General features: G+C 42.1%; 1 protein-coding gene across 3 annotated transcripts in view; it reads left to right on the forward strand.

The window, feature by feature from the left end:
• Nucleotides 1-24977, forward strand: part of LOC141787198 (protein kinase C alpha type) — a 300641-nt gene that overhangs the window by 260472 nt on the left and 15192 nt on the right. For all 3 annotated transcript variants that reach the window (XM_074665490.1, XM_074665491.1, XM_074665492.1), the window contains one exon: nt 5679-5819. In XM_074665490.1, coding sequence (XP_074521591.1) covers nt 5679-5819 — 141 coding nt within the window. The remainder of the gene's footprint in view (nt 1-5678; nt 5820-24977) is intronic.

The following is a 24977-nucleotide window of genomic DNA, read 5'->3' on the forward strand; positions in this document are numbered from 1 at the left end:
GGTTAAAACAGATTTAAGATAAATAAGAACAAAAGTTGCAGTGCAGAGTTGTGCAATAAAATGGTTTGTTAAAATACTCCTATTGAAGGCAGCGGTAAAAAAAAAAAAAAAAAAAAAAAGAGTCTCCAACCTGGATTTTAAGGAGCTGAGATTTTCATCAGACCTGAATTTGAATCCCCAGAAATTTCTGACCCAGCATTCTGAACTATTCTTATACACCAGCTTTTGTCTTTTCCGAACCGTTTCAAAACTTCAATGTAGTCTTGTGTCCTCTGATGTTGTTTTTTTGAACTATGGATGTTCAAAGAACCGGTGTTTACATTGTGGTGAAAGAGTTTCTGGAAACCCCATGTATTTGTGAAAAGTAGCATCAAGAATCACTCCTAGGTCCCCAAGAACAATTTGTCTTAGCCCAGTCCCGATACAGATTTTTTTCCTTCCATTCGATCCGCTTTTTCATGATATGTTTTGCCAATACTGATCCTGATCCCTTTCTCTCATAAATCCTGTACTCCTCTAGGTGATTCTGTTGTGAATGATGAATCATATTTGTTGTATTAAAGTGAGCCCTGTTGGTATCTCCTGGAGGAACACTCACCTTACAAATGTTCAAGACACTGTTCTACTGTCATTGCTTTCCAAAGAGAAGTAGTCCCACACAGCAGACATGTTTGCAACATGGTTTGATTAACAGCAGCCATAAAGTGTGACGGTGCTGAAAATACGTGAAAACTGGATCGGTCCTGATCATGTAAAGAAATCTGATGCTATCCATCCTCCAAAAATCACCACATCAGGCGCTGATACTGATTAGTGTATCGAATCTGAAGATACATCAGAATTTTTGAGTATTGGGCATTTAGGTACTGGTGATCTACCAATAAAGGTTGTTTTTTTAAGTTTAAGTTAATGTATGGGCTTTTCATGCCTTTAATGAGATAGGAGAGGACAGTGGATAGAGTCGGGAAGGGGGCCAAAGTGACTTACAGGAAACAGGCTGGATTCAAACCCAGGCCATCAACTTGAGAGTGAACCCCATGCATCTGGTGCTTTTTTTTTTTTTATTTATTTTTTTTTAAAAGACACAATTCTTTTGTACCGTGCTTCATGTCTGTACAAAGCCAGCACATTAAAAGTTCTTCAGAGACAAATAAAAGTCTGAAACAAGGATGCTAGAGCAAGAAACACCTGAAAATACAGATTCTCAGCCAGGAAGGCAGGTAGCAAAAAAATGCAGATGCAGTCATTAATCAGTTGGATCCACTCTGCAAAAACACGGAGCGACCAACAGCTTGGAAGACAAATGAAAATCTGGGCGTCCAAGGGTTTCTTCAGCACCACATCTTGATCCACGTGTGCAGAGAACACCGCTAAATGACATCACAAACCAAACTGGTGTCCTGTGTTACACCTACTCTGTACTTAGCCCACTTTAGATCATGGCTTAAGAAGAGGATCATTGAGAGACCACAAATGTTTCCAGGATAATTTATGAGATTGTTTAAAACTTTAAGGGTGTCCAAAAACTTTTCCTCCACTGTATAATTTCACATCTGGGGGCTGTATAGAAATGAACCTCGGTCAGTAACAGACCCCCTGGTCCTGGCTTTGGACTGACCTGCTTGATAAGATCTATTCCTACACAGAAATATCTGTTTACTCTGGAAGGCGAGAACAGGATTGCTGAACTTGGCAGGAATTATTGACAGCTTGAATTTATTCCTATCCGTCTGCATTTACTCCCTGCAAGTAACAAAAGTTACTTAGAAGCAGGAACATTTTGTAAATCATCAGCCAGTCTGCCTCTAGTAAAGCCAAACTGTCAAAAACAAATAAGCGAGCTCTGAAGTTTGGTCTGGTGTGTACATGTTTTCTGTCAGACTCTCTCAGAAAGAGAGATTTATTCAGCTTTAGGAAAGTGAATTCGATTGGCAGCCTACGCCAACTGTTCGTGATCCTGCCTTTGGATAGAGGCTGTAGTGAGCATGTTTTTTATTCTATGTAGGAATAATCCAACACGCAGAGCGTGTCGGCTAAACATGAGATCAGGAGATGTGCAGGTGTGCATCACAGATCGGGGATTTAACGGGATGTTTTGCAGCCTTGCGTGCATGTGCATCCTGTATTTGAATGCATGTTCGTACTTAGAAAACACACTCTGCACACAACACGGCCCACTGTCAGCCTCTTTGAGCATTTTGAGCAGCTCAGTCAAACCGAGCAGATTCAGATTCCAGCGCATGAATAAGTTATTATGTCCTTGGACTGATGACAGTGAAACCCATCAGGCTCTGCGTCTTTCCCACTCTTCTTTTGCAATTCAATAAGCCAATCAGGAGTCTCTGCCTGGAGCGTGGAGTGATCATGCAGAGTATTATTTAAACAGTAAGACTGGGGCATGGAGGCGTGCACGCTGTGGTCTTTGTGTTTTACCCCCAGCCGAGGGGAGATCTTAGACATAACCTCACATAAACAGATGTGAGCTCCTCTCTCCTTTCTTACAAAACAAAGAAAAGCAGCAGATCCTATTCATTAAAGATGTGAGCAAAATGCCAAAACAATCAACAAAACGTTGTCTGATTAAACCCTAACCTTCACTAGCAGATGAAAAACCAAAGTCTGGATGACGAATATCTTACCTGATCCACAAACACAAACACAGGAAGTAAGAACTAAGACAAACAAAGACCCTTCACTCCTATTCTGCTCTGAGTTAGTGCTCTGTACCTGCAGAGAAGTAGTTTACAATCTTCTTACAGCCAGCAATCCAGGACTCTACAGCCCCGTTTTCACCAAGCGGTCCGGTATGGGTCAGCACAGTTTGGTACAGGCTGGTTCGGTAAAGCCTAATCCTGTTTGCATTTCCACAGCCAACAGTGCCCGTCTTGGTAGGCGCTGTCTGAGCTGAATGCAGATCACCACGTCAGCTACCCAATATCATGATGGCACAGCAGGGTGACACCTTGTACCCCTCTAAAAAATCCAACAAAGAAGAAAAACACAACACAGTAAACAAGAGCAACAATGAAAGACATTCAGCAATCCGTCTTCCCTGTGATTATCACCACCTTCACACAAGAAGTGGTGATCTTTTGACCATTCGTCTGCAGTGTTTCAAGCTCCACCTTCTGGGATTAGATCGCTATATATAGCTGCGTTTCCACCAAGCAGTACGGGTCGGTTCAGTACGGTTTGGGACGGTTTGGGACAGTTAAGTCTCATCCCGTTTGCGTTACCACAGCAAACTGTGCCCTCTCGTGGTGGGCAGCGTGTAAGCGGCATGCCGGAAGCCACAGCTGGTAAACAATAGCGCGACGCCGTAGCAGCTTACCCCGCGATTAAATCCAACAAAGAAGAAAACGCGACACAGTAAACAAAGAACACGGATGGAAGACATGCAGCATTTCGTCCTCTCTGTGATTTTCATGTAACTCTCTGTTACAAAGTGCAATCAAGCTTCGTTTCAGAGAAGTCTGTGTGCCGCCAGGAGAAATGCAGCCGCTGTCGGGGTGAGTGACGATTCTTTTGACCAATCAATCGTCTGCAGTGTGTTGCTCCACCTCCCGAGAGCGGATCGGTTCAGTCTGGCACCCATACGAAAGGGTACCAAAAAAGTGGGACGGCTCGACTCGGTTTTTAGGGATCCGTCCCGGGATGAGTCAGTGGAAACGCTGCTAAAAGCGCACCGTACTGAGACGAACCGACCCGGACTGCTTGGTGGAAACGCGGCTTATGGCTCCCCAACAGAAGGGTGCCAGAAAGTGGGATAGTACAGGTCAGTAATTTGGGGACCTGTCTCAGTTTTAGTCAACGGAAACAAACACCACAAAATGGGTGCCATTGAAGGACAAGGGGGTTAAGTAAGCTTAAATATCTAATGTTGAGCAAGAGGTGCCTTTCCTCTGCCAACCCTGCAGATTTCAAACCAGTAAAGTCAGACTTTATTCAACCAGGGAGCAGCAACTTGGTTCAAACTAGCCTACCTGGGGCCAACCCTGCATCAGCACCTAATTCATTAAATGGTAAAGGTGCTATTCTAGTCTCTCAGACCACTCAAAGTGCTTTACACTGCTAGTCTCATTCACCCATACACACCACATTCACACACCAATGGTAGAGGATTTCCCATTGGAAACCATCAGTTTTATCTAATATAGTCACGCCCATCCACACTGACCAACAGTGTCTTACTCAAGGACACTTAGGTATCTTTGGCATGTGACTGCAGGAGCTGGAATCGAACCCCCAACCTTCTAATCGAGAGGCGACTACTCTACCACTGAGCCACAGCCGTCCCATTACCAAACACAGGGAGGCTACATCTCAGGTCTTTAAAGTTGCATCCACCACTTGTGTCTTTTCCTTGCAAACACTGGGCTCCCACCAGATCCCACTAGGCCTAGTTAGTCTCTCTCCGGCTGCTGGTACCAGCAGAATGTGCAGTAGGACCTCCAGACAGCTAGGGTCACAAGACCAGGAAGTACCGGTGCTTCAAACTCTGACGAAGATCCTCTTGTCAGCTATGTAAGGCTGTAAAACCTCAAACCTGTCGACTCCCAGTCTGGCTCCACTCTTTGTTGATGTAGTTGAGTTAAATACCAGTTGGTTTTGACACAGTTTGTTTTATCCTGAAAGTCACCAAGTGTTTGAATGTGGTTTTTGCACTGGATTTCCTGTTCTGCTTAAACTGTTTTGTGTAAGTTGATGCTCTGTTGCTCTGTCATCCGTCAAAAGATCCTCCATCCAGAGATGCAAGAATATCAAAAGGGAGTGAGGAAATGTATTTTCAGAGATGTGAGACACCGTGTCCTCTGGACAAGTTATCAATCAGCCTAAACAGATTTTTGTGTCCGTGGACTTCATATTTTGTTTTAAAACACAAAGTAACTGTATTCCGATTGCAGTTTTTAAAATAAAATATAGGCAAAACTAAAAATGCCTGCTTCTTGATTTAATACAATGACTAACAGTGCATAGGCTTTCCAATCCTCATCCCATTGCTTCCGTATGACCCCACTGGATGTGCCTAATGAAACTAAATCAAGACTAAAATGAATTTTAAAAAATATCAAAGAGTAAAGCACAATAACAGATATACAAATAAACGGACAGATCTAGTTTTGGGTTTCATTGTTCCTCAGGTGCTCTGTTTGGTCTCTGACGAGTCTCAACTCCAAACTCTGCCTCCTTCATGTGTGTGGTGTGATGGGAAGCTGCAGCAGCTCATTAAAAGCTGAACAAGCAGAGAAAGAGAGGAAGGGAAAACAAAACAAGACAAAAAAAAAAAACAGAAGATGAATTATATCACTCTTGACTAGACCCATCTGTTCGACTGTCATTCAGTGACCTAGAAAGGAAAAGAAACACATGACGAAACAGATCAGAGCAGGAACACAGAGAAAACAGAAAACAGGCAGAGTGAGAGTTTAAATTAAGCATGACACTGACCACCTCAGGACAGAAAGAAATGTTGATGTTTCATTCAAAATCTGTCTTAGATTGAAAATTTCACCCTTTTACTTTTAAAACTGAATAAAGGAAAATAAGAGTAAAGAGATAAACTGTCTGACTCTTTCAGCTTGAGAACATAAATGCTGAATAATCTCAGTCTGAGAGGATTCACCGCGGTGATTCAGAATGACAGTGTGCGATCTCTTTCTGTGTCTTCCTCCGAGCAGCTGATGACCAAACACCCGTCCAAGCGTCTGGGCTGTGGCCCCGAGGGAGAGCGGGACATCAGAGAGCACGCCTTCTTCAGACGCATCGACTGGGAACGCTTGGAGAACAGAGAGATCCAGCCGCCTTTCAAACCCAAAGTGGTAAGAGCTGTTCATGTACACGCACCTCTACACCCGACCAACAGGGAAGTTACTTAATGATACTGTATGAAGTAACGAGGCAGGAGACCACTTTGCAAACTGACAACGTCGGGCTAATTGGCTAACTCTTAGACAGTTTGCTTTTAAAACCTTCCCTTTCAGACATCTTTTTGGTGTAACGTCTTACTTAACAAAATGACTTCTTGAGCAGTGATTAGCAGCTGACAGCGTCCAGCCGAGACGTCCATCAGTGTCTACAGATCAATAAGCAACCTGAGAATTATAATCAGGCCAAAAGCACAATTTAATCCTCTAGTACTTAGTCCATTAAAGGACACTCGCAGGTTCAACTAGGGCTGTCACTTTAACGCGTTAATTTGATTGATTAATCACATGGCAAATTAATGCATTATTAAAATTAACCCAAGATAAACTCATTAGCTGCTTGAATGATCTTTCAAGACCCAAATAATATTGTTTTCTCTGACTATGTAAACACCAAAACTACCTACCTCTTTTATGTCTCTCTTCCTGTTTTTGATCCAAAAAACAGACAAAACAATTTTTTTTTTGGTCACATTTATCTTGGGCGCTCCGTCTTTTGATCCTCTCCATGATCTCTGTCGTCTTTTCTCACGGTGGCGCCGCTCTTTCTCTCTGAACTACCGCGACACATCCTCAGTTGGAGCGTGAGCTGCCTGAACTTTTCTGACTTGCAGCGTCTCTCTGTGTCTCTGTCATCTCACATCTTCTCCTCATATCCATGCTGAGCTCTCATCCAAAGAGCGCACCGCTCTCACCCACAGTAGTTTACGAGCAGGATTTTGATTGACAAGCTCCACCAGACCCCGCCTCCTTCCTTTTGAATAGCATAATTTACTTCTATAGCCACAGTAAACGGTTACAATCAGATTGATGTCTATAGATGTGACATGGCAGTGGGACGTCACTTCACACATGCGCCGCTAATCAAACCAAACAAAACCAAGGTGACAACAGGAATGGACATGACAGCTACATGTGAGGGCAGCAACTTTTTGCTGGGGCCTTTGAATGACAAGTTTATTTACAAAAAAAAATGAAGACAGGACAGTCAGCAAATACATGGTTATTTGTAGTTTATGTAAAAAAATAATTTTCACATCACTGAACTGCTTCAGCCTGACGTATGTTTATAGATTATAGAATATTTTGGACAAGATACCCTGACTTAGGTTTTTGTCAAACACCAATAAAAATCTGGATTTACAAATCTTCTCTGGGTGACTGTACGTTTCTGCCAGTGGTGATTGCTCTAAGACTGCAAGGGAAGCTCAGCTTCCCCTAAAATTTCCCCCAAAAAAGTGTTGATATGTTCTGCTGTGTGTACATTTCATTGACAAAATCTGAGCTAGAATTCCTTCATCTTTTGTCCAGAATCAGCTCCTATCACAGGTAACTGGCTCCACCTCCTTCTCATTCATCCCCGCAGCGTCTCAGCGCTTTAACACAGTCGGACGCTGAGCGTCTTCTGACTTCAGCGGGGAAACGTAGAGTGGGTTGTTCCACTGTGGAAACTGGACGGTCATTGGATAAACGCCGGGCTTTGTCCTGTTCATCGGACGCTCAGCGTCTCTGGGGGTCTATGAGGCAGTGGGCTGGCCTGGACGCTGGGCTTCTGCATGATGATTGGATGATCTGTCTGAGGCTGAATCCCTTTTTGATTGACAGTGAAATGAGCCAGTCAGAGATCTTGAAGTATAACCCTCCACTGGAGCATCTTCTGAGCTTAACAGTTGTTCTGGACTGATCCGGAGGCTTTATTGATCCCAGCAAGTTTACCTTTCTTCAAAATGACGAGTGTTGAGAGAACACACCTCGTTGGTACGACAGGGTCACAGATCATTTTCTTGAAAAGGAATGGAGGGTGGAATTTATGTTTAGATAAATTAACAAATTTATGATGTAGGCCGGAAAAAATGAGCTTCCCCTCCTTGACTGACCAGCAGCTGCCACTGGTTTCTGCACAAGCACAAGATACTTTTCTGAGGGTGTTTGTTTCATTTGTTTGGAAAAAAAAGAAAATAATAAAATAAGTAACAGAGATTTTTTCCTAACTAGGACATATTTGGCCTGTGGACTGCCAGCTGATGTTCATTGTGCGAGTTAATGGCGTAATGCCAGGGAAGTTATTCAGCGTAGCTGCCAGAGGAAAAAAAAGTTTGGGTGTGCATTAAAATGACAGGTTATGTGGATGTACTTGTTCATGGAGATCAGGTTAATTTGCCTCCTTAATCTCACAAATTTAGATCTTAGAACATTCCTCTTCTCCTTCAGCTCACATTTCTTTAGAAGGTTTTCTAGAGACCTGATGCTTTTTTGGTCAAGGTTTTACGCATCACTCTGAGACCCGAGGATGTCCTAAATCCAGATACGTACAGCAGGAATCCCTGTTTATCTGTTTCTGAAGAGTCTCAGTTTCACAGTAAATTCAGACATTCTTCAGCGGTATTAACCTGAAACAAAACCAAACTGTGTCTGCCTAAAAGAAAAGAAGGAAACAGCTTTTGAAATGTGTGTTGGCTGAGAAAAGATTAATCATTTCAAATGCAGCATTCATCGGCTTTTGTGACACAGTGAGTCATTAAGATTTGTCACTGGGGCTGAATTTTTTGGAGCAGCTATTTAATTAATAATGGTTTATTTTATTCCAAAACTGTCCTTACTCACTGCAAACTGACACTGCATTGTTCAGATTCTGTGTTTTATGTGTCGAAATGTGTTGTTGAGTGTCCCAACTTTTACTGAATGAAGGATCCACTGCAGAGAAACCTGCAGCCACATGTGAAAGGATATAATGATATTTTTGGCAGCTGTTCTTGTAAGCTGGGCGGTGTTATTCTGATGGTTAATATTTAACGAGTTTCTCACTCATGCATCAGTGAAAACTGGGAGGGAAATAGTCCAACTTGCATCCAAACAAACAAGTACAACTCTGCTCTTCAGTGCAAAACAAATCTGTCATGGCAACATATTTCCTTTCCCTCTAAGTTTGTGTTCCTGGCAGTTTTTCCTCCGACTCTTACTTCACACTTTCACTCAGGTGTGTCTGGGAAATTGCAGAATAAAAAGGTAAGAGGGAAGCTTCATATGTTTTGTCCAGAGTATTTGCTCAGTCTTGATTGGAAGTTTTGTTCCCTTTTCAGTGACTCACACATACAAACTTAGGAGCAGAAGCTCGCATGGCTCCGTCATGATGCTGTAAAAATCTCCTTCATCAGCTTCACTGAGTGCTGTAGCACTTCAACAGTGAATTTCATTTCCAACCCAGAGTGTTTTTACACGTCTCCACGAGTCATCTTCTCTCCTTGTTGCCAGTTTTGAGTTCACACTTGAACTTGGATAACATCTGAGTGGATTTCAGGACAGGGCATGTAACACACAGACGAAGTTTGAGGCTCTAATGTTGTACATTCACTGAGTACAACCATTTAAAACCACAACACTACGACAAAACGCCTTCAGCTCCTTTAAAAGATTCATCTTCATTAATAATTTTACAAAGACGTGCTCTCAATATTTCATGACAGGTAAAACCTCTGGTGTGAAAAACAGACAGACGATACGATGGCTTGCCTCACTTTCTGAGTTTTGTCAGTGGATCTGTCTCAGTCCAGAAGTTTGAAACTCCAAAACGTACAGAAGCAGAACAAGATTTCATCGACTGGAGAAGTAAATCCATTTTTTCATGCAGGACAGTATGATAAAGAGAAACATTTGTGTTTGTCTTTGATCATATTTTCACACATCATGTAATTGTACTGAAACAAAATACCATCAGTCACAGCTTTTTTTTTTTACCACTTTGGGTGTATTGTCAAGCAAAGGTTTATGGATTAACCTAGCCTTTGATTTCGATAATGCTGCAACAGCTAAATATCACAGCATTGGGGGAAGATTCTGGTTGGTCGAAGTGACAATAAAGAAACACAGTATCTGACTGAAAAATCAAAATGTTGAAAACAAACTTAGTACAAGGCCTGGAAGGCATGGAGGGTAGACAAGGACAGGATGTACAGGGTACAGGGGAAACAATGAGGGCAGGGATCACAATCACAAAGGCAGGAAAACACCAGAGCAGGAAATGAAGTGACCTGAACATTAAACATGAAAGACCTGATGTAACACTCGTGGGTATATACCTTTAAAGACAGATGCTACATATGCACATCTATCCCTTTTGGGACCGGATGCATCGTGTCTACCGGCGTTTCAACAACACTGTAAAAAGAAAACTGAAATAAACACAACGTTTCAACTCTTTCTGCATGTATGTCAGCAAACCAGCAGAAGTGGAGCAACAGATGCACATTTTGTTAAAAGACGGTCAGCAGATTCAGCAGATTCAGCAGCACAAGCAGAACACTGTAATCTGTGACGATCGTAACACCATTATTGGTGTACTGTTGTATTTAAGTGTGCAAATCAGAGTGTGACGTCAGCGTTTCCACTGAAAACACCAGCTCACTGTTTACACGTCAGCAGCAGTAGCGTCTTAGAAAAATTCCACTCTGGAGGCCATTTTCAAAAGTTTGCATTTTAGGTCAACCGATATGGGTTTTTTGGGGGCCGATGCCGATGCCGATGCTTTCCAAATTTGGGCAGCCGATGCCGATATGCATAGCTGATTTTTCCAATTTGATATTCAGGCCGATTGTTAAATAAATATATATTTATCACATTTTTGTGAAACGCAGCAATTTCTGAGCAACTAAAAGAAATCTATTACAACAAGTCGTGTCCAGTCCTCTGAACATTTATTCAGCTTTCAAAACAATGACATATTTTGTCTGAGTAAACACACAATGTAACAAGCAGTAGTAAACATTCACACTCTTCTTAAAATGTCAAAAAAGAAATTTAAACTTATTTATATAGTTTGAACAAAAGTATGTAATGTATCCAAGTGGTTCCACAAGTTTGAGGTGCTCATCTTTTTTGTGTCTGATCAAAAATTGCGTCATTTTATACAACGAATCAAAAATCAGCTTTTTAAAAGAAAATACGTCCGATAGAGACAAATGTCCAAATATCGGCCCGATATATCGGCCAGCCGATATATCAGTCTACCTCTAGTTTCCATGTAAACGCAAGGCTAAAATGCAACAATACTTTTACGTTTCACCCTAAAACTATTGTTGTGTAATCGGCCCCCAAGATAAGTCACTGATTTGTGTGCAGCTGCTTTAAAGCTTTAAGAGGGGAAATGAAACATAATACCTCATCTTTAATGTCAAAACATCCTTTAGTTGATTTCTTCTGTTAATTAATCATTCAATGTCCTTTTATTTACTCACACTTTTACCAAGGCATAAAAATTTCCCTTAGTGCGCTAAAACCATTCACAAGCTCATTATGAGCGAATGCCGAATCCAGCACATCATATACTTAGTGTAGCTGTGAGGAGACGGCTGATATAATCTGACTGAGGTCTCTTGTAACGCTACACTACTGACTGCTGAGAGAAAAGACAGGGAGGATTGAGAAATAAGCCAAAGAGTCAAACTGCAACGTTTACTGGCAGACAGAGGTGGGTAGAGTAGCCAAAATGTGTACTCAAGTAAGAGTATTGTTACTTTAGAAAAATTTTACTCAAGTAGAAGTTAAAAGTAGTCATCTAAAAAATTACTTTAGTAAGAGTGAAAAAGTGGGCTGCACGGTGGTGCAACGGTTAGCGCTGCAGCCTCACAGCAAGAAGGTCACCGGTTCAATTCCCCACCTCGGCCGGTGGGTCTTTCTGTGTGGAGTTTGCATGTTCTCCCCGTGCATGCATGGGTTCTCTCCGGGTACTCCGGCTTCCTCCCACATTCCAAAAACATGCTTACCAGGTTAATTGGTCACACCAAAATTGTCCCTAGGTGTGAGTGTGTGCGTGCATGGTTGTCTGTCTATATGTCAGCCCTGCGATTGACTGGCGACCAGTCCAGGGTGTACCCCGCCTCTCGCCCAATGATTACTGGGATAGGCTCCAGCCACCCGTGACCCTAAACAGGATAAGCGGTATAGAAAATGGATGGATGGAAGAGTGAAAAAGTACTTGGTAAAAAAACTACTCAAGTAGTGAGTAACAGAAACATCTGATTTATTTGTCTTCTGTGCATGAATTCAATCAGACATACAATATGAAGGTAAATTCAATTAAGTGTATATTCAGGTAAACCTCTTTAACTAAAATGACAAATTAAATCTTTATCAATCAATCAATCAATCTTTATTTATATAGCGCCAAATCATAACAAATGTTATTTCAAGACACTTTACAAAAACATTTACAGGTCTAGACCCGTAAATGTTGATAAAATTTTATTAGCAGAAACCCAACATCAAGACAAGATAAGGAGTCTTATCTTATCTTAATCCACCATGAGTACAGGACTTTGCAGCATTTAGCAAGTTACAATGGCAAGGAAAAACTTCCCTTTAACAGGCAGAAACCTCGGACAGAACCAGACTCATGTTAGACAGACATCTGTCTCGACTGTGTTGGGGTTAGAGAGAGACAGATAGAGGAGAGAGAGTGGGAGAGGGGGGGGGGATAGGGATACACACACACGCACACAGACACACACACAGACACAGACACACACACACACACACACACACACAGAAAGGGAGAGAGAGAGAAACAGACGCAGTCTGAAGTTTGGCGCTGTGGCGACAGTTAAGGTGAAACCAGCAGGCCAAATCCAAAGCTGTAGTAGCTGGTGTCGGACAGGAGCACAGCAGCAGGCCGTCTTTATATGAAATAAAACATAAATCATATCACAAGACACATGTTCCTGCAGGTTGCAGGTTTCAAGCATTTTCTTTGCAAAATAGTCTTTTAGACTGTCCCTGAGGTTTAACATAAAAAATTAGACATACTGAATGACTGTAACTAAACGTGTAACTTAAGGTTTACCAATTTTTAAACCTTCTTCAATAGCAGTTTTTCCACAACATAAAACCAAAACAAAGGTAGCAACTCTGCAAACTTTCAGTGAAAAGATACATCAACCTTTAACCTGCCCTCCAAATGGCATGTCAGGGCTAACCAGGAAGATTATATTTAGGCAGTCTTTAAGTATAACAGGTGTCTGTGTCCAAATGAGAGAGCAGACAGACACAGAGAGAGACAGACAAAGAAAGCAGACACCCAGAGAGAAAGACATACCTCTGTCCATCAGCTAGGTCTATGCGCGCCACAGATACGAGCCCAGAAGCTACGCAGTTGTGCGGTCGTGAGGTCTGAATAACGACTTCTGATTTGTGATGTAGGAGAACTTTTTGCGGAAGTGTGTATCTACCAAAATAATAATTTAAAAAAAGTATATGCGTTATCACTTGGATAACAAGAAAAGTAACGAGCCGTGAAGTGCAATGTAAAGGAGTAAGAGTTGCGTTACATATCCACAAAAATACTCAAGTAAAAGTAAAAAGTATTGTTCATTAAATTTACTCATAAAAGTACAATTTATCAAAAAAACTACTCAAGTAAATGTAATGGAGTAAATGTAACTCGTTACTACCCACCTCTGCTGGCAGATGAGCTGTTTGGCATTGGCAGAGAAGATTTGGCAAATTTCAGACTCAGCTCTGCTGCTCATCCCACAAATGTGGCTCCATTTAAAAGTGAATAAAGACTTTAAAACAGTGTAGGATTTATAGTTAAGAAGCATTGTTACAACTATATAAAAGAAATTGTAATAACGTCTTTGTGTTCAGGATCTACTGGAGGAGATGGATGTAAACTAGAGGCAAAGTACAGGATAATCCTTCCTCCTTGACATGACTCCTCTATAGGGTGAAAACACACCTCTAGGCTTAAGCCACTTATAGCACGTGGAAATGGGCCATAAGTAATTTCAAAGCTTCTCGTGGTGATTTATAATTAATGTAACATTCATTTACCGTGAGCATGTAGCTCGCATTCAGCCGAGCAGAGGGGAGTAGCTTCCAAATCCTCTGAGACTGCAAATGATCATGCTGAGCACACTCATGTAAATCTCTCACACTCACACAGATTTCATGCCGGTGTGTGTCCCTTACTGTTTAAATATTGTAGCCCTCTTCTGTTTCACCCCTCAAGGGCTCCAGCTCCTCTGATAAGGTGAATCCTGACCTCTTTGTCTGTGTAGTCTCCTAGAAAAGCTGTGTGTGCTTTATGTGTGTGTGTGGGGGGGACTAGATGGAGAAGTTGAGAACAAGCAGGAGGAGGAAGATTTCCGTGCATTTGTGCCTCATCTCCGTGTCTATTTGCCGCATATGTGTGTAGGGGGGAGTCGATACACGGAGAGAGGAAGGAGAAGCTTCTGCGCTTGTTGATCTGTGAAGGCTGGAGATGCAGGGAGGCGGATGCATGCAAACGGGCATGTCCTGTGCACAGTGCATGCTTGCATGGGTCTGGGGGTGAAAGGTGGCCGAGGTGGGGAGACAGAAACATTGTCAAATGATACTCATTGCTTAAACCAGAGCCAAGTTTTTTGTTTGTTTTACATCAAACCACCCATCCAAAGGAAATCATTTGCAGCAGCATGACAACTGGTTGATTTCCCTGTACAGTTTTTGCATAAACCCAACATTATCATCTACCAGCTTCGGCTTCCATGATCCATTATTCTCCATCTCACTTTGGGATGTAACTCACTGACTTTCAGAGTCTACTCTCACAAAATATCCATCATTACTCACTTCCATCTCACCCCTCACTGCATCTCCTCTCCCTACACCCCATCCCCGCTCAATCTCACTTCATCCAACTGTAAAAGCTGCAGTCATGACACCAGCTGCGCCTGGCTGTGAGAATCAAAGCGTCTGTATCGATTTAAGGGGCTTCAGGAGAAACCGTCTGTGTGGTAGAATGAGCATCAGGGAGATTTATATCACGCTACTGATGATTGCTGGAGTCTAGCTAGCTGCGAGGACAATAACACCTTTATGGAGTTCACCAGCTCATTGTGAAGTTTCTGCATATTTATATGGAACGCCAGAATTTCTCTTTTGTTGTATAAAATATGAACATTTTTAGCACAAGAGCCACAAATTCATACATTCAGTCATATAAGCTGTAGCTCTACTACCTGTACGTAAACAGGCACAGAATAACGTGGCTGGTTTAGGTGTAGAGCGCCATTGATTTCATCCCAGAATAGCAGGTTAGCATTAGCACATCTGCTATTGTGCAGAACTAGACTTAGACCATACAAGGCAAGGTCTCCATGGCGACATATTTACGTATCATACATGAGAAGTTTGACATACGGACATAAACCTTCGCCAACTTGTCACTGATGAGTCTCCACTCAATCATGAATGCTACAATGACACAAAGTCTTTGTACATCACTTTTTAGGTATTACAATCCAAAACAGCTAGGTGGCACCACCCTGTGGTACCATTTGGTACTGCAATCGTCTAAACACATTTGGACTCTGATTGTTAAAGTGGATGGCTGATTGTGTCTTATTGTTCTGTAGAACATTGATCTAAAATTGAATTGACTACAACGATGCCAATCTACAAGTAGGACTGAAGACTTGTGGTGCTAGGTATGCTAACATTAGCCACTCTCACCAAGCCGATTAAATATTTCTTTCCTGCAGACTCTCCCTGTTTTGACTGTTAATGAGTTTCCCCTACCCTTAGATCATAGTCTAATGGTTCCCAAACGTTTTTTTCATTGCTATGGAGGTGCTGGAATCTTGTGACCTCTGCTGAAGGCACAAACTAAAGCCAGTTTCCACCAATCAGTCCGGTTTGGTAGGGGTGAGCTTGGTTAGGCCTGGTCCTGTTTGTGTTTCCACAGCCAACTGTGCCCCCTTGTAGTAGGCGGCGTGTAAGCCGGATGCTGATAGCCGCTTCAGTTAAAGGATAGCGTGACACCAAAGCAGAGCGACACAGTTTACCTTGCTCATAAATCCAACGAAGAAGAAAAATGGGACTGTAAACAAAGAGAAACAATGGAAGAAATGGAAGACATTCAGCATTTCGCAGTGGCGGCCCGTGATAAAAATTACAGAGGAAGCCAGCTTGGACAACGAATTTGATTCAGTGTTCAGAACGGACTTTTCCATCGGCTCCACCCTTCGTTAAAGGATAAGTTCGGTTTATTCAGCTTTTACATTGTTTATAGAATAAAGCAGAAAAAAATGCTCACCCAGAAGGTTTTCCTGATCCAAGCAGTGCTTCGGAAGATATTTAGATCCAAAATCGTGCAGCGGACGTCCGTATAATGGGATCCATAGGGGCATAGACAGCGCCGCTCCTAAAACTGCATTAATCATCCAAAAACTTGTGTTTTTCACCAATAATCAATCATGGTCCACTCTAAGATAGCCCTCTGCGTCAGTCTGTGTCACTCCAGACAGCGCTGTGCAGCTGTGCTGACCTCTGAACTCAAGAAGACTTTGTTTACACTTGCCCCTCAAAGGAGTCAGCGCTTCAGAGAGTACTGCGCATGCACAGTCGGCTCTTGACTCCTTTCTTTCTTTCTTGTGGCTGGAAGCCAGATTCGATCTGGCCTCCCTCACATTTTTTCTAATGAAGCATCAACCAGTAAGCGATGAGCCTTGCTTCAACCTGATTGGCTAATACGGGCTGTTTTTTTTTCTAAGGGAGGCAAAGTGAAGCGGGCCTCCGAGCTGACATACACAATGAGAGCTTGACAGGAGGGCGCTGTTTTGCTTCTCACGCTCAGCGAAAGCAGAAGTGCGCCAATGTAGTGTTTTGACAAGGAAATGACAATATAAAATACATTGTGGTTAAGCTTGTTTACAGACTATTTTTTTTCTTTCTTGCAATATTTTTTGGGGAAGCCAGGCTTCCCTTGGCCTCCGTGAAAAACCGCCACTGGCAATTCGTCTTCTTTGTGATTGGCATGTGGCTCTTTGTTGCTTGTTTCAGAGAAGACTGTGTGTCACCAGGAGAAATACAGCCGCTGTCACACATTGAATGACATTTCTTCCAACCAATCAATGGACTGCAGTGTTGTAGCTCCACTGTCCTGTCCTGACCAGATCGGATTTGTCTGGCACCCCTAGGGAAGGGTCCCAAAAAGTGTCTTATCTTGGTTATTTGGGAATCTGTCCCATTATTAGTCAGTGGAAATGCCACAGAATGCGTGCCATGCCCAGACGAACGGAACTGTTCGGCAGAAACGGTTCTTAACTGAATAACGCAGAAACAGACAAAAATAAAACTAATAGAAAAAGGCCCAAGAAATTTAAGTGTTCCTACCAGTAGAAAATTAGACTACCTCTGGCACATATTGGCCTCCACTGAGACCGTCATTACCCTGGTTTAGTCACCAGGGGGCTCTGCAACACGGAAATGTGAAAGAGATATCAGAAATTTCTGTTTGCATGATTTAATATTAAATTTACTTCAGCATTTAGTATATTTTCACAGTATTGGATGAAATATGCAATTTCAGGTAGCTTTTGATTTTAGAATGCATTTCAAGACCCCCATTGTTCACGACCCACCAGTGGATCCCAACCCCACTTTTTGTCCCTGCCTGGACAAGTTGGTTAATTAAAATTTTACAAACATCCAGCAAATTAATTGCCTTGGAATATCCCAATTATTATTATTTTTTCTTTTAGTTTTTTTTTTCTTTTGATGTAACTGGTTAGCTAACACCCAGTTACAGCAATCCAGTATCTCAACAGTTCTCAAAAACTTGTTCGTAGTATTAGGTTATCAAGAGTTAATAAACAGAAAAGGTGGAAACTTTATTTTTTCTAACTTAGATGAAGGCAGTTTTTGGAGACGACTCCTGTGATTAAGGTGCCACCTTTAGCAAGACCTACCCCCTTTCTAAGTACTTGATCACATCAGTGATCACATACATCCTTTTACTGGTCAGTTCCTCACTTATGACTTCTTTACAGTGCCACTGCAGTTAGTCCACACGCAGTAGTCTACAAATCAGGCTTTAATGGACTCATTCAAATCAAAGATTACATGAATGCCTCGTTGGGCGTTACGTCTGACAGTTCCTCTGCCGGGCTCTGCCTCTGCACATCTGTTACCTCAGGTAAATAAACAAGCAGGTATGAAATATAGGTTAATTCGTCGCGAGCGCAAGATGTTTGATGCCCCCGTCTTTGTCGGCTGTGGATCATCCCTGACTGGAGGCAGCAGGGAATGATGGGAAAAGTAGGTCGAGGAAGATGCTGCTGCTGATTAATAGTGATGCCAGCAGTGAATGAAGGAAGGGAGAAAACGAGTGGGAGGAATTAGTCACAGAAGTCCTGGAACAGAGTTGAAGGGAGGGTTGTGCATGCCTGATGGGATACAAAAAACACACACACACCACACACGCTTGGACACGCACAGAATATGATGGCGACGTGGATGCATTGTGACTCAGTGTATCTGTAAGAAAACGAGAGGAGAGACTGTGGGGACTTGGCTAAACGCGGCTGCCTGACCTCTCTTAGCCTGCAGGACTTCAACGGGAGCAGTTTTTACTTTGGTCGTGCTTTTATTTCCTAATTCGCTGTCAGGAGAATTAGTGTTTTTTGTCACATCTCATTAAAGCTCAACACGTGCAAAATAAGGAGGGCCCATTTGGGATTATGCGTTTATAATAGCTTACGGTGTGTTTACAAAGCTGAATTGACCAGATCTTCTTTTTGAGACTACTTTTCTTTGTTCAAGACAACTTTGTATACACTCACCGGACACTTTTTCAGGCACACCAGTCCAACTGTGAACGCAAATTTCTAATCAGCCAATCAAATGGCAGCAACTCAATACATTTAGGCATGTAGACATGGTCAAGACTGAGCATCAGAATGGGGAAGAAAGGTGGTTTAAGGGACTTTGAACGTGGCATGGTTGTTGGTCTGAGTATTTCATAAACTGCTGTTCTACTGGGATTTTAACCCACAACCATCTCTAGGGTTTACAGAGAATGGTCTCAAAAAGAGAAAATATCCAGTGAGCAGCAGTTCTGTGGGACAAAATGCCTTGTTGATGCCAGAGGTCAGAGGAGAATGGACAGACTGGTTGGAGCTGATAGAAAGGCAACAGTAACTCAAATAACCACTGGTTACAACCGAGGTCTGCAGAAGAGCATCTCTGAACACACAACACGTCCAACCTTGAAGCAGATGGGCTACAGCAGCAGAAGACCACACCGGGTGACCCTCCTGTCAGCTAAGAACAGGAAACTGAGGCTACAATTCACACAGCAACACCAAAACTGGACAATAGAAGATTGGAAAAACGTTGCCTGGTCTGATGAGTCTGGATTTCTGCTCCACATTCAGATGGTAGGGTCAGAATTTGGCCTCAACAACATGAAAGCATGGATCCATCCTGCCTTGTATCAACGGTTCAGGCTGCTGCTGGTGTGATGGTGTGGGGGATATTTTCCTGGCTCACTTTGGGCCCCTTAGTACCAACTGAGCATGGTTTAAAGTCCACAGCCTACCTGAGTATTGTTGCTGACCATGTCCATCCCTTTATGAGCACAGTGTACCCATCTTCTGATGGCTACTTCCAGCAGGATAACGCTCCATGTCATAAAGCTGGAATCATCTCAGACTGCTTTCTTCAACATGACAATGAGTTCCCTGTACTCAAATGTCCTCCACAGTCCCCAGATCTCAATCCAATAGAGCACCTTTGGGATGTGGTGGAGCAGGAGATTCTCATCGTGGATGTTCAGCCGACAAATCTGCAGCAACTGTGTGATGCTATCATGTCAATATGGACCAAACTCTCTGAGGAATGTTTCCAGTACCTTGTTGAATTTGTGCCACTAAGGATTAAGGCAGTTCTGAAGGTAAAGGGGTCCAACCCAGTACTAGCAAGGTGTACCTTATAAAGTGGTGGTGAGCGTATGAATTCAGCAGTATTTTACCTTAAAAGGAAAGTTAAACAAGCGTTTTGACGCGTTGCTGAAATGACAGCATTTGGTAACAAGTGAGATGTGTGATGATCTAACGCTGAAACGAATGAGCTGAAATTGTCTTCTTCTACGTTTAGATTTAGGAATAAATCATGATTCATCCAAACAAAGCAAAAAGCTCATGACACTACAACAAGCTCCTCATGCAAGGGGCTCTAGGGAGGGAGAGGAAGCAGGCGGGCACTCATTGACCGTCCTAAGTAGCTGAGGGTTCCTTTAATATGCTTGAGTGCAGAGGCGTGCGCGTCTGTTTGTGAGCTCAGAGAGGGAGGGAGAGATTGAAGATGAGAGAAAGTAGGTCAAAATCCCATGTAGGACACAATGTCACGGTGTAAGGGAGGAAGCTTCAGCTGCGTAACAGTTTCGGTCTCACCCCATAAGGGCCGCCTGAATCACATGTTGGTTCACAGAAGACGTTTCTGTTCATGTAAAAGTGACAGCTGACGGGTTTTCATAATCGGGTGTTTTATGACCTGAATTTTTTTGGTTGTCACAGGAAAGCAGATCATATAACATAGTTTCTTTGTTTTCTTCAAATTTTGCTGTAAAAAAAACACAAGGTTTTTCATGTCTGCTACTTTACAAATTAGAGAGAAATGCATTTTGGCTTTCAGTATTTCCCAAATTTTGTCATCAACATCTTAGGCTGGCAACACTCCAGACTAGAGGTAGACCGATATATCGGCCGGCCGATATATTGGGCCGATATTTGGACATTTGTCTCTATCGGCCATCTGCCGTATTTTCTTTTAAAAAGCCGATTTTTGATCCGTTGTATAAAATGACGCAATTTTTGATCAGGCACAAAAAAGATGAGCACCTCAAACTTGTGGAACCACTTGGATACATTACATACTTTTGTTCAAATTATATTAATGAGTTTAAATTTCTTTTTTGACATTTTAAGAAGAGTGTGAATGTTTACTACTGCTTGTTACACTGTGTGTTTACTCAGACAAAATATTTCATTGTTTTGAAAGCTGAATAAATGTTCAGAGGACTGGACACGACTTCTTGTAATAGATTTCTTTTAGTTGCTCAGAAATTGCCACGTTTCACAAAAATGTGATAAATATATATTTATTTAACAATCGGCCTGAATATCAAACTGGAAAAATCGGCTATGCATATCGGCATCGGCTACCCAAATTTGGAAAGCATCGACATCGGCCCCCAAAAAACCCATATCAGTCGACCTCTACTCCAGACCAGGCCTTTCCGAACTTTTCAGCCCCATAAAGCAGTGCTAGAAACCGGCAACCTTTTTCCATATAAATGAACCTGTAAGCCAATCCAAAAACTGACTAGAAAAAGCCAAAGGTACTGAATTTAATCCGAAATTGATCTCTCTCCATTGATTCCCGTTAAGCCTCAGGGACTCTCTGGGCAGCAAAAAATGGGTAAAAATACAACAAAAATGTACTGTTTGCATGGTTTAATATTAAATTGAACACCCTTTTTTATATGTATTTTATTCTTGATGAAATATGCAGTCATAAGTAGTTTTTGATTTGGGGGACCTTGAGATCACTGCACTAGACGATCGTAGGACATTGGGCTTGGTTCACCTTTGGTGATTGGGGATGTGACCTGATAAGCGGCTCAACCTAACTGTTAATTTGTGCAAATAATTCCTTAAATGTGATGAGGCAATTGTGCTATTTTTGCTTATGTTGAGTATTAACGCTCCCTGGTCAGAAAACCTGCAACAACCAATGACAGGAGCGGTGTCACGTTTTGCAGAAATCAGGAAAGTGTGAGGACCCAAGAGCAGATTAACTCAAAAATAATTATTAAACCAAAACCTAACTGAGACAAACTGACAAGATCTGAAGAAACACTTAACAATCGTGTGTGCTCAGACCATAGACTGTAAAAAAAATGTTCATCATCTTGCTCGGCTTGAAGTGAGGTCGCCACAAAAACTGCTCCTCCTGGTGGCTGGCTGCAGTAAAGGTTAAATAGTCCATCTCCCCAGTCATTCCAGATGGGCTGTGGTCAAACTTTGAAAAATTAATACTCCTCGTAGAAATGTTTCTTGCGTCCGATTGTTGTGGTGATTTGAAGATATTATTTGGCTGTCTTGTATTCAAGTCCTCTTCTTCCTGAACAGTTTCGTTTTCATTAGTTATACAAGGTTAAAAACGAGGTTTTACGTCAAGTTTAAAGATGTTTGACAGCTGCAGTTCTCGTGTATTTTTTCGGGGATTGTAAAATATGTCCAGAGGTAGCATCAAGAAGTGATTAGACTCTCGAAAAAAAAAAAAAAAAAATATTTTTTTTTTGTCACCCAGCTCCACTCAGATTCTCCCAGAATTCCTCATCGTCTCTACTGTGCAGACTCTGGCCGCAATTGCTGACAGTCTATGGCTCAGAAACAGGCGATTAAGACAGGAGGGGAACAGGAGTGCTATAATCTCTTCTGTTACATCAAAAAGACTGTCATTCAACGAACGTATCATTTGTAATTTACATACATACATACAAACATACAATCAGTCATGACATGAAATCAAAGCTCTTCTAAATAATAAATCAATATAAGCATGTCTTCCATACCCACACTTCATTTCATTTCTGTCAGACCACGTTGGAGAAACCAGCATGCTGCTTAGCAAACAATTGTGCTAACCACACCAGTTAAAATGAATGAAGCTGGCTAAGTTAAATGGACAAGACAGACTCACCCGTCAGATTTCGTTGTACTCCGGCTTGGGTCATCGAAATTTGTCACGGTAAGAGGCTCCTACAAGCCACATAGTAAGCATGATTCAGTACCAGAGTTTTTTAACATAGGGAAAGGTACTGAAATGAATAAAACAAACCTGTAGCTTTCAGTGAAGCGCGTCTCCTGCCTCTACATCTCCAGCACTGACTGATAAGCTACCCGGTAGGCTGTTCAACCCCACGTGACCCTCCCTGACGTCACCAAACTTCACGCTCTCATTGGTCAAACAGCCATGTGACTTGTAGCCCGCGAAGCCGCGAGAATATCGCGAGACCACTTTACTCAGGAAAGAGAGCAGCAACCCAGTATATCTCACCTGGGTTACACAGGGACAGATTATAAACTAAACCAGACACACAGGGAGCAAGAAGTTCAAGATAAAACAGGAAACTGAAGACTTGAACTTAAATACAAAGAACAAGACAAGTCACTAAGTTTAAGACAAAGGATACTTACGACACATAGAAACATGGTACAAATACACAAGAAACACCAAGAGTACACATGAGGGGCCAACACATGACAAGTGGACTAAGGCCTTGTCCACATGTAGCCCAGTATTTTTAAAAACAAATATCCCCCCTTATTACCTTTTGAAAAAACTTTCAGCGCACAGCTCGAGGTGTTTCAAACCCAAATTTGGCACCAGTGACAGCCAATCAGAATGAGCCCCTGTCATTCAGCTGTGACGCTTGATAAACAAAAACTCAATTTTCTGGTGTCTTCAAGAAATATACCTTCACTTTGGCCGGAGTTTTCAGAAAATATTTTTTAAGTGACATAAAACTGTGATCTCGTGAAAAAAAAAGGTATAAAAATGTATGCCGTTTCCCAGATACCAGGCTATGTGTGGAAGAAGTGTCATCACCATCACCAAACGCAAGACCCAGAGCCAAGAGGAATATTGAGAAAGAAGAGCAGCTTGTGGCTTTACTTACCTAAAATTCATTTCCCACAAAAATAAAATTTCAAATATTTTAAGAAAAACAAACAAACAAAAAAAAAACACTGTGACTCTTAAAAAATGTATAACCCTGCAGACATTTCTAGATTTAGTATTTAGGTCTGTTATTGCTACATGAATATTCTTTGTGTTTGTTTTCCTGCTGAAGTCACAGATGTTAAGTGTGATAAGCAGCAGTGTTAAGTTGGTTAAAGTTGGTCTGAACCGTCTTTTGCTTTAAAATGAGCTGAGATCTAAAAGTCGTTCAGTGCGTTCCCGGCGTCTGCGTCTCCCTCCGCGGAGGTCAGATCAGAAAAGTCTTGCTTCACTTGAGCGACGTACGGACGGTCAGTGATGGATCGAGGGAGACAAGTGTACAGAAAGACAGCAGTCGGAAGATGTTGGCAAATACCCATCAGGCATCTGCTGAGTGGAAAACAGAGAGTACATCCACACACACTCTCAGATACACACATTAGAGCCATGTTTCCTTGCCTTTCCTTCTATCCCCTCTGACAGGACAGTAGAGGCTTGGAGCAAACGTCACCTGTCAGTGGAAACAGTCATTGATGGATGTTTTAAAGGTCGTAACACAGATACACACTTACCTCAGAGACTTCTGTGTCACTGGGTTCATGTTGTAGTTTGATGTGTTTACATCTGTTAGAGCACCTCAAAAGTTTTCAGAAGAAACAAGGAGGGCCAAACAAGAGAGGAAAGTCTCTTTTTGTCTGTGTGTTTTTAAAAAATACAGACAAGAAAGAAATAAAGACAGAAAGGGCAATATTCAACAATGCATGAAGCAGCTGTGTTTGTGTGTGAGCAGAGGGGCAGCAGTGGAAAGGTCAGGTTTGACACAAGTTAGAGTAACAAAATAAGGTCACAGTGGGTCTGATCCCTACACTTTCCAAAAAAAGGAAATTCAAGCTTACTCAGAGTAAACTCAGTTAACTTTCTTCACCTGAGAAGAAAGGATAAGTGTCTAATTTCACAATGAAAGAGGCGATGGTTGGTGATGTTCAACCAACACAGGTTAGCAGGTCAGAACATAAATGATGGAGATAGATGATGGCAGAGAGGGATGTGTGGGCATGATGGACAGGGATTTTCCAGGTAGGTCACAGGTTAAGGAGGGGGACATCTATCATAGAATAGAATAGAAAAGAAGAGAATACAATTGAATAGAAAATACTTTATTTTTTCCCAAGGGGAAATTCAGGAGTCGTCACAGCAGCAAACAAGAAAACAAAAGTAAGAAAGTGTACAGAAAGTGCAAAAAGGTCTATGAGAAAATAGATACTGACAGCTTGTCCATCATTCTCAAGTCAGCCAGTCTTACATGTCTATCAGAGATAGATCTTACGTTCCCAATAATGATAGATGGAAGGACAGGTTGATGCCATCACTTCTGAGCTCTCACCTCAGTACCACCACATCCTCACCTTGTGGGGAAACATCTGGCCTTGCACCAGTTAGCGTTAACAAAAAAAAAAAGCTGCCAACAGCTGATTTCATATGTAAACAATGCAGCCATGGTTACATGTAGGA

The sequence above is a fragment of the Halichoeres trimaculatus genome, unplaced genomic scaffold (genome assembly GCF_033239565.1).
Source record: "Halichoeres trimaculatus isolate MK-OKI-2021-1 unplaced genomic scaffold, fHalTri1.1 fHalTri1_scaffold_2, whole genome shotgun sequence".
In the NCBI taxonomy this organism is placed as follows: domain Eukaryota; kingdom Metazoa; phylum Chordata; class Actinopteri; order Labriformes; family Labridae; genus Halichoeres; species Halichoeres trimaculatus.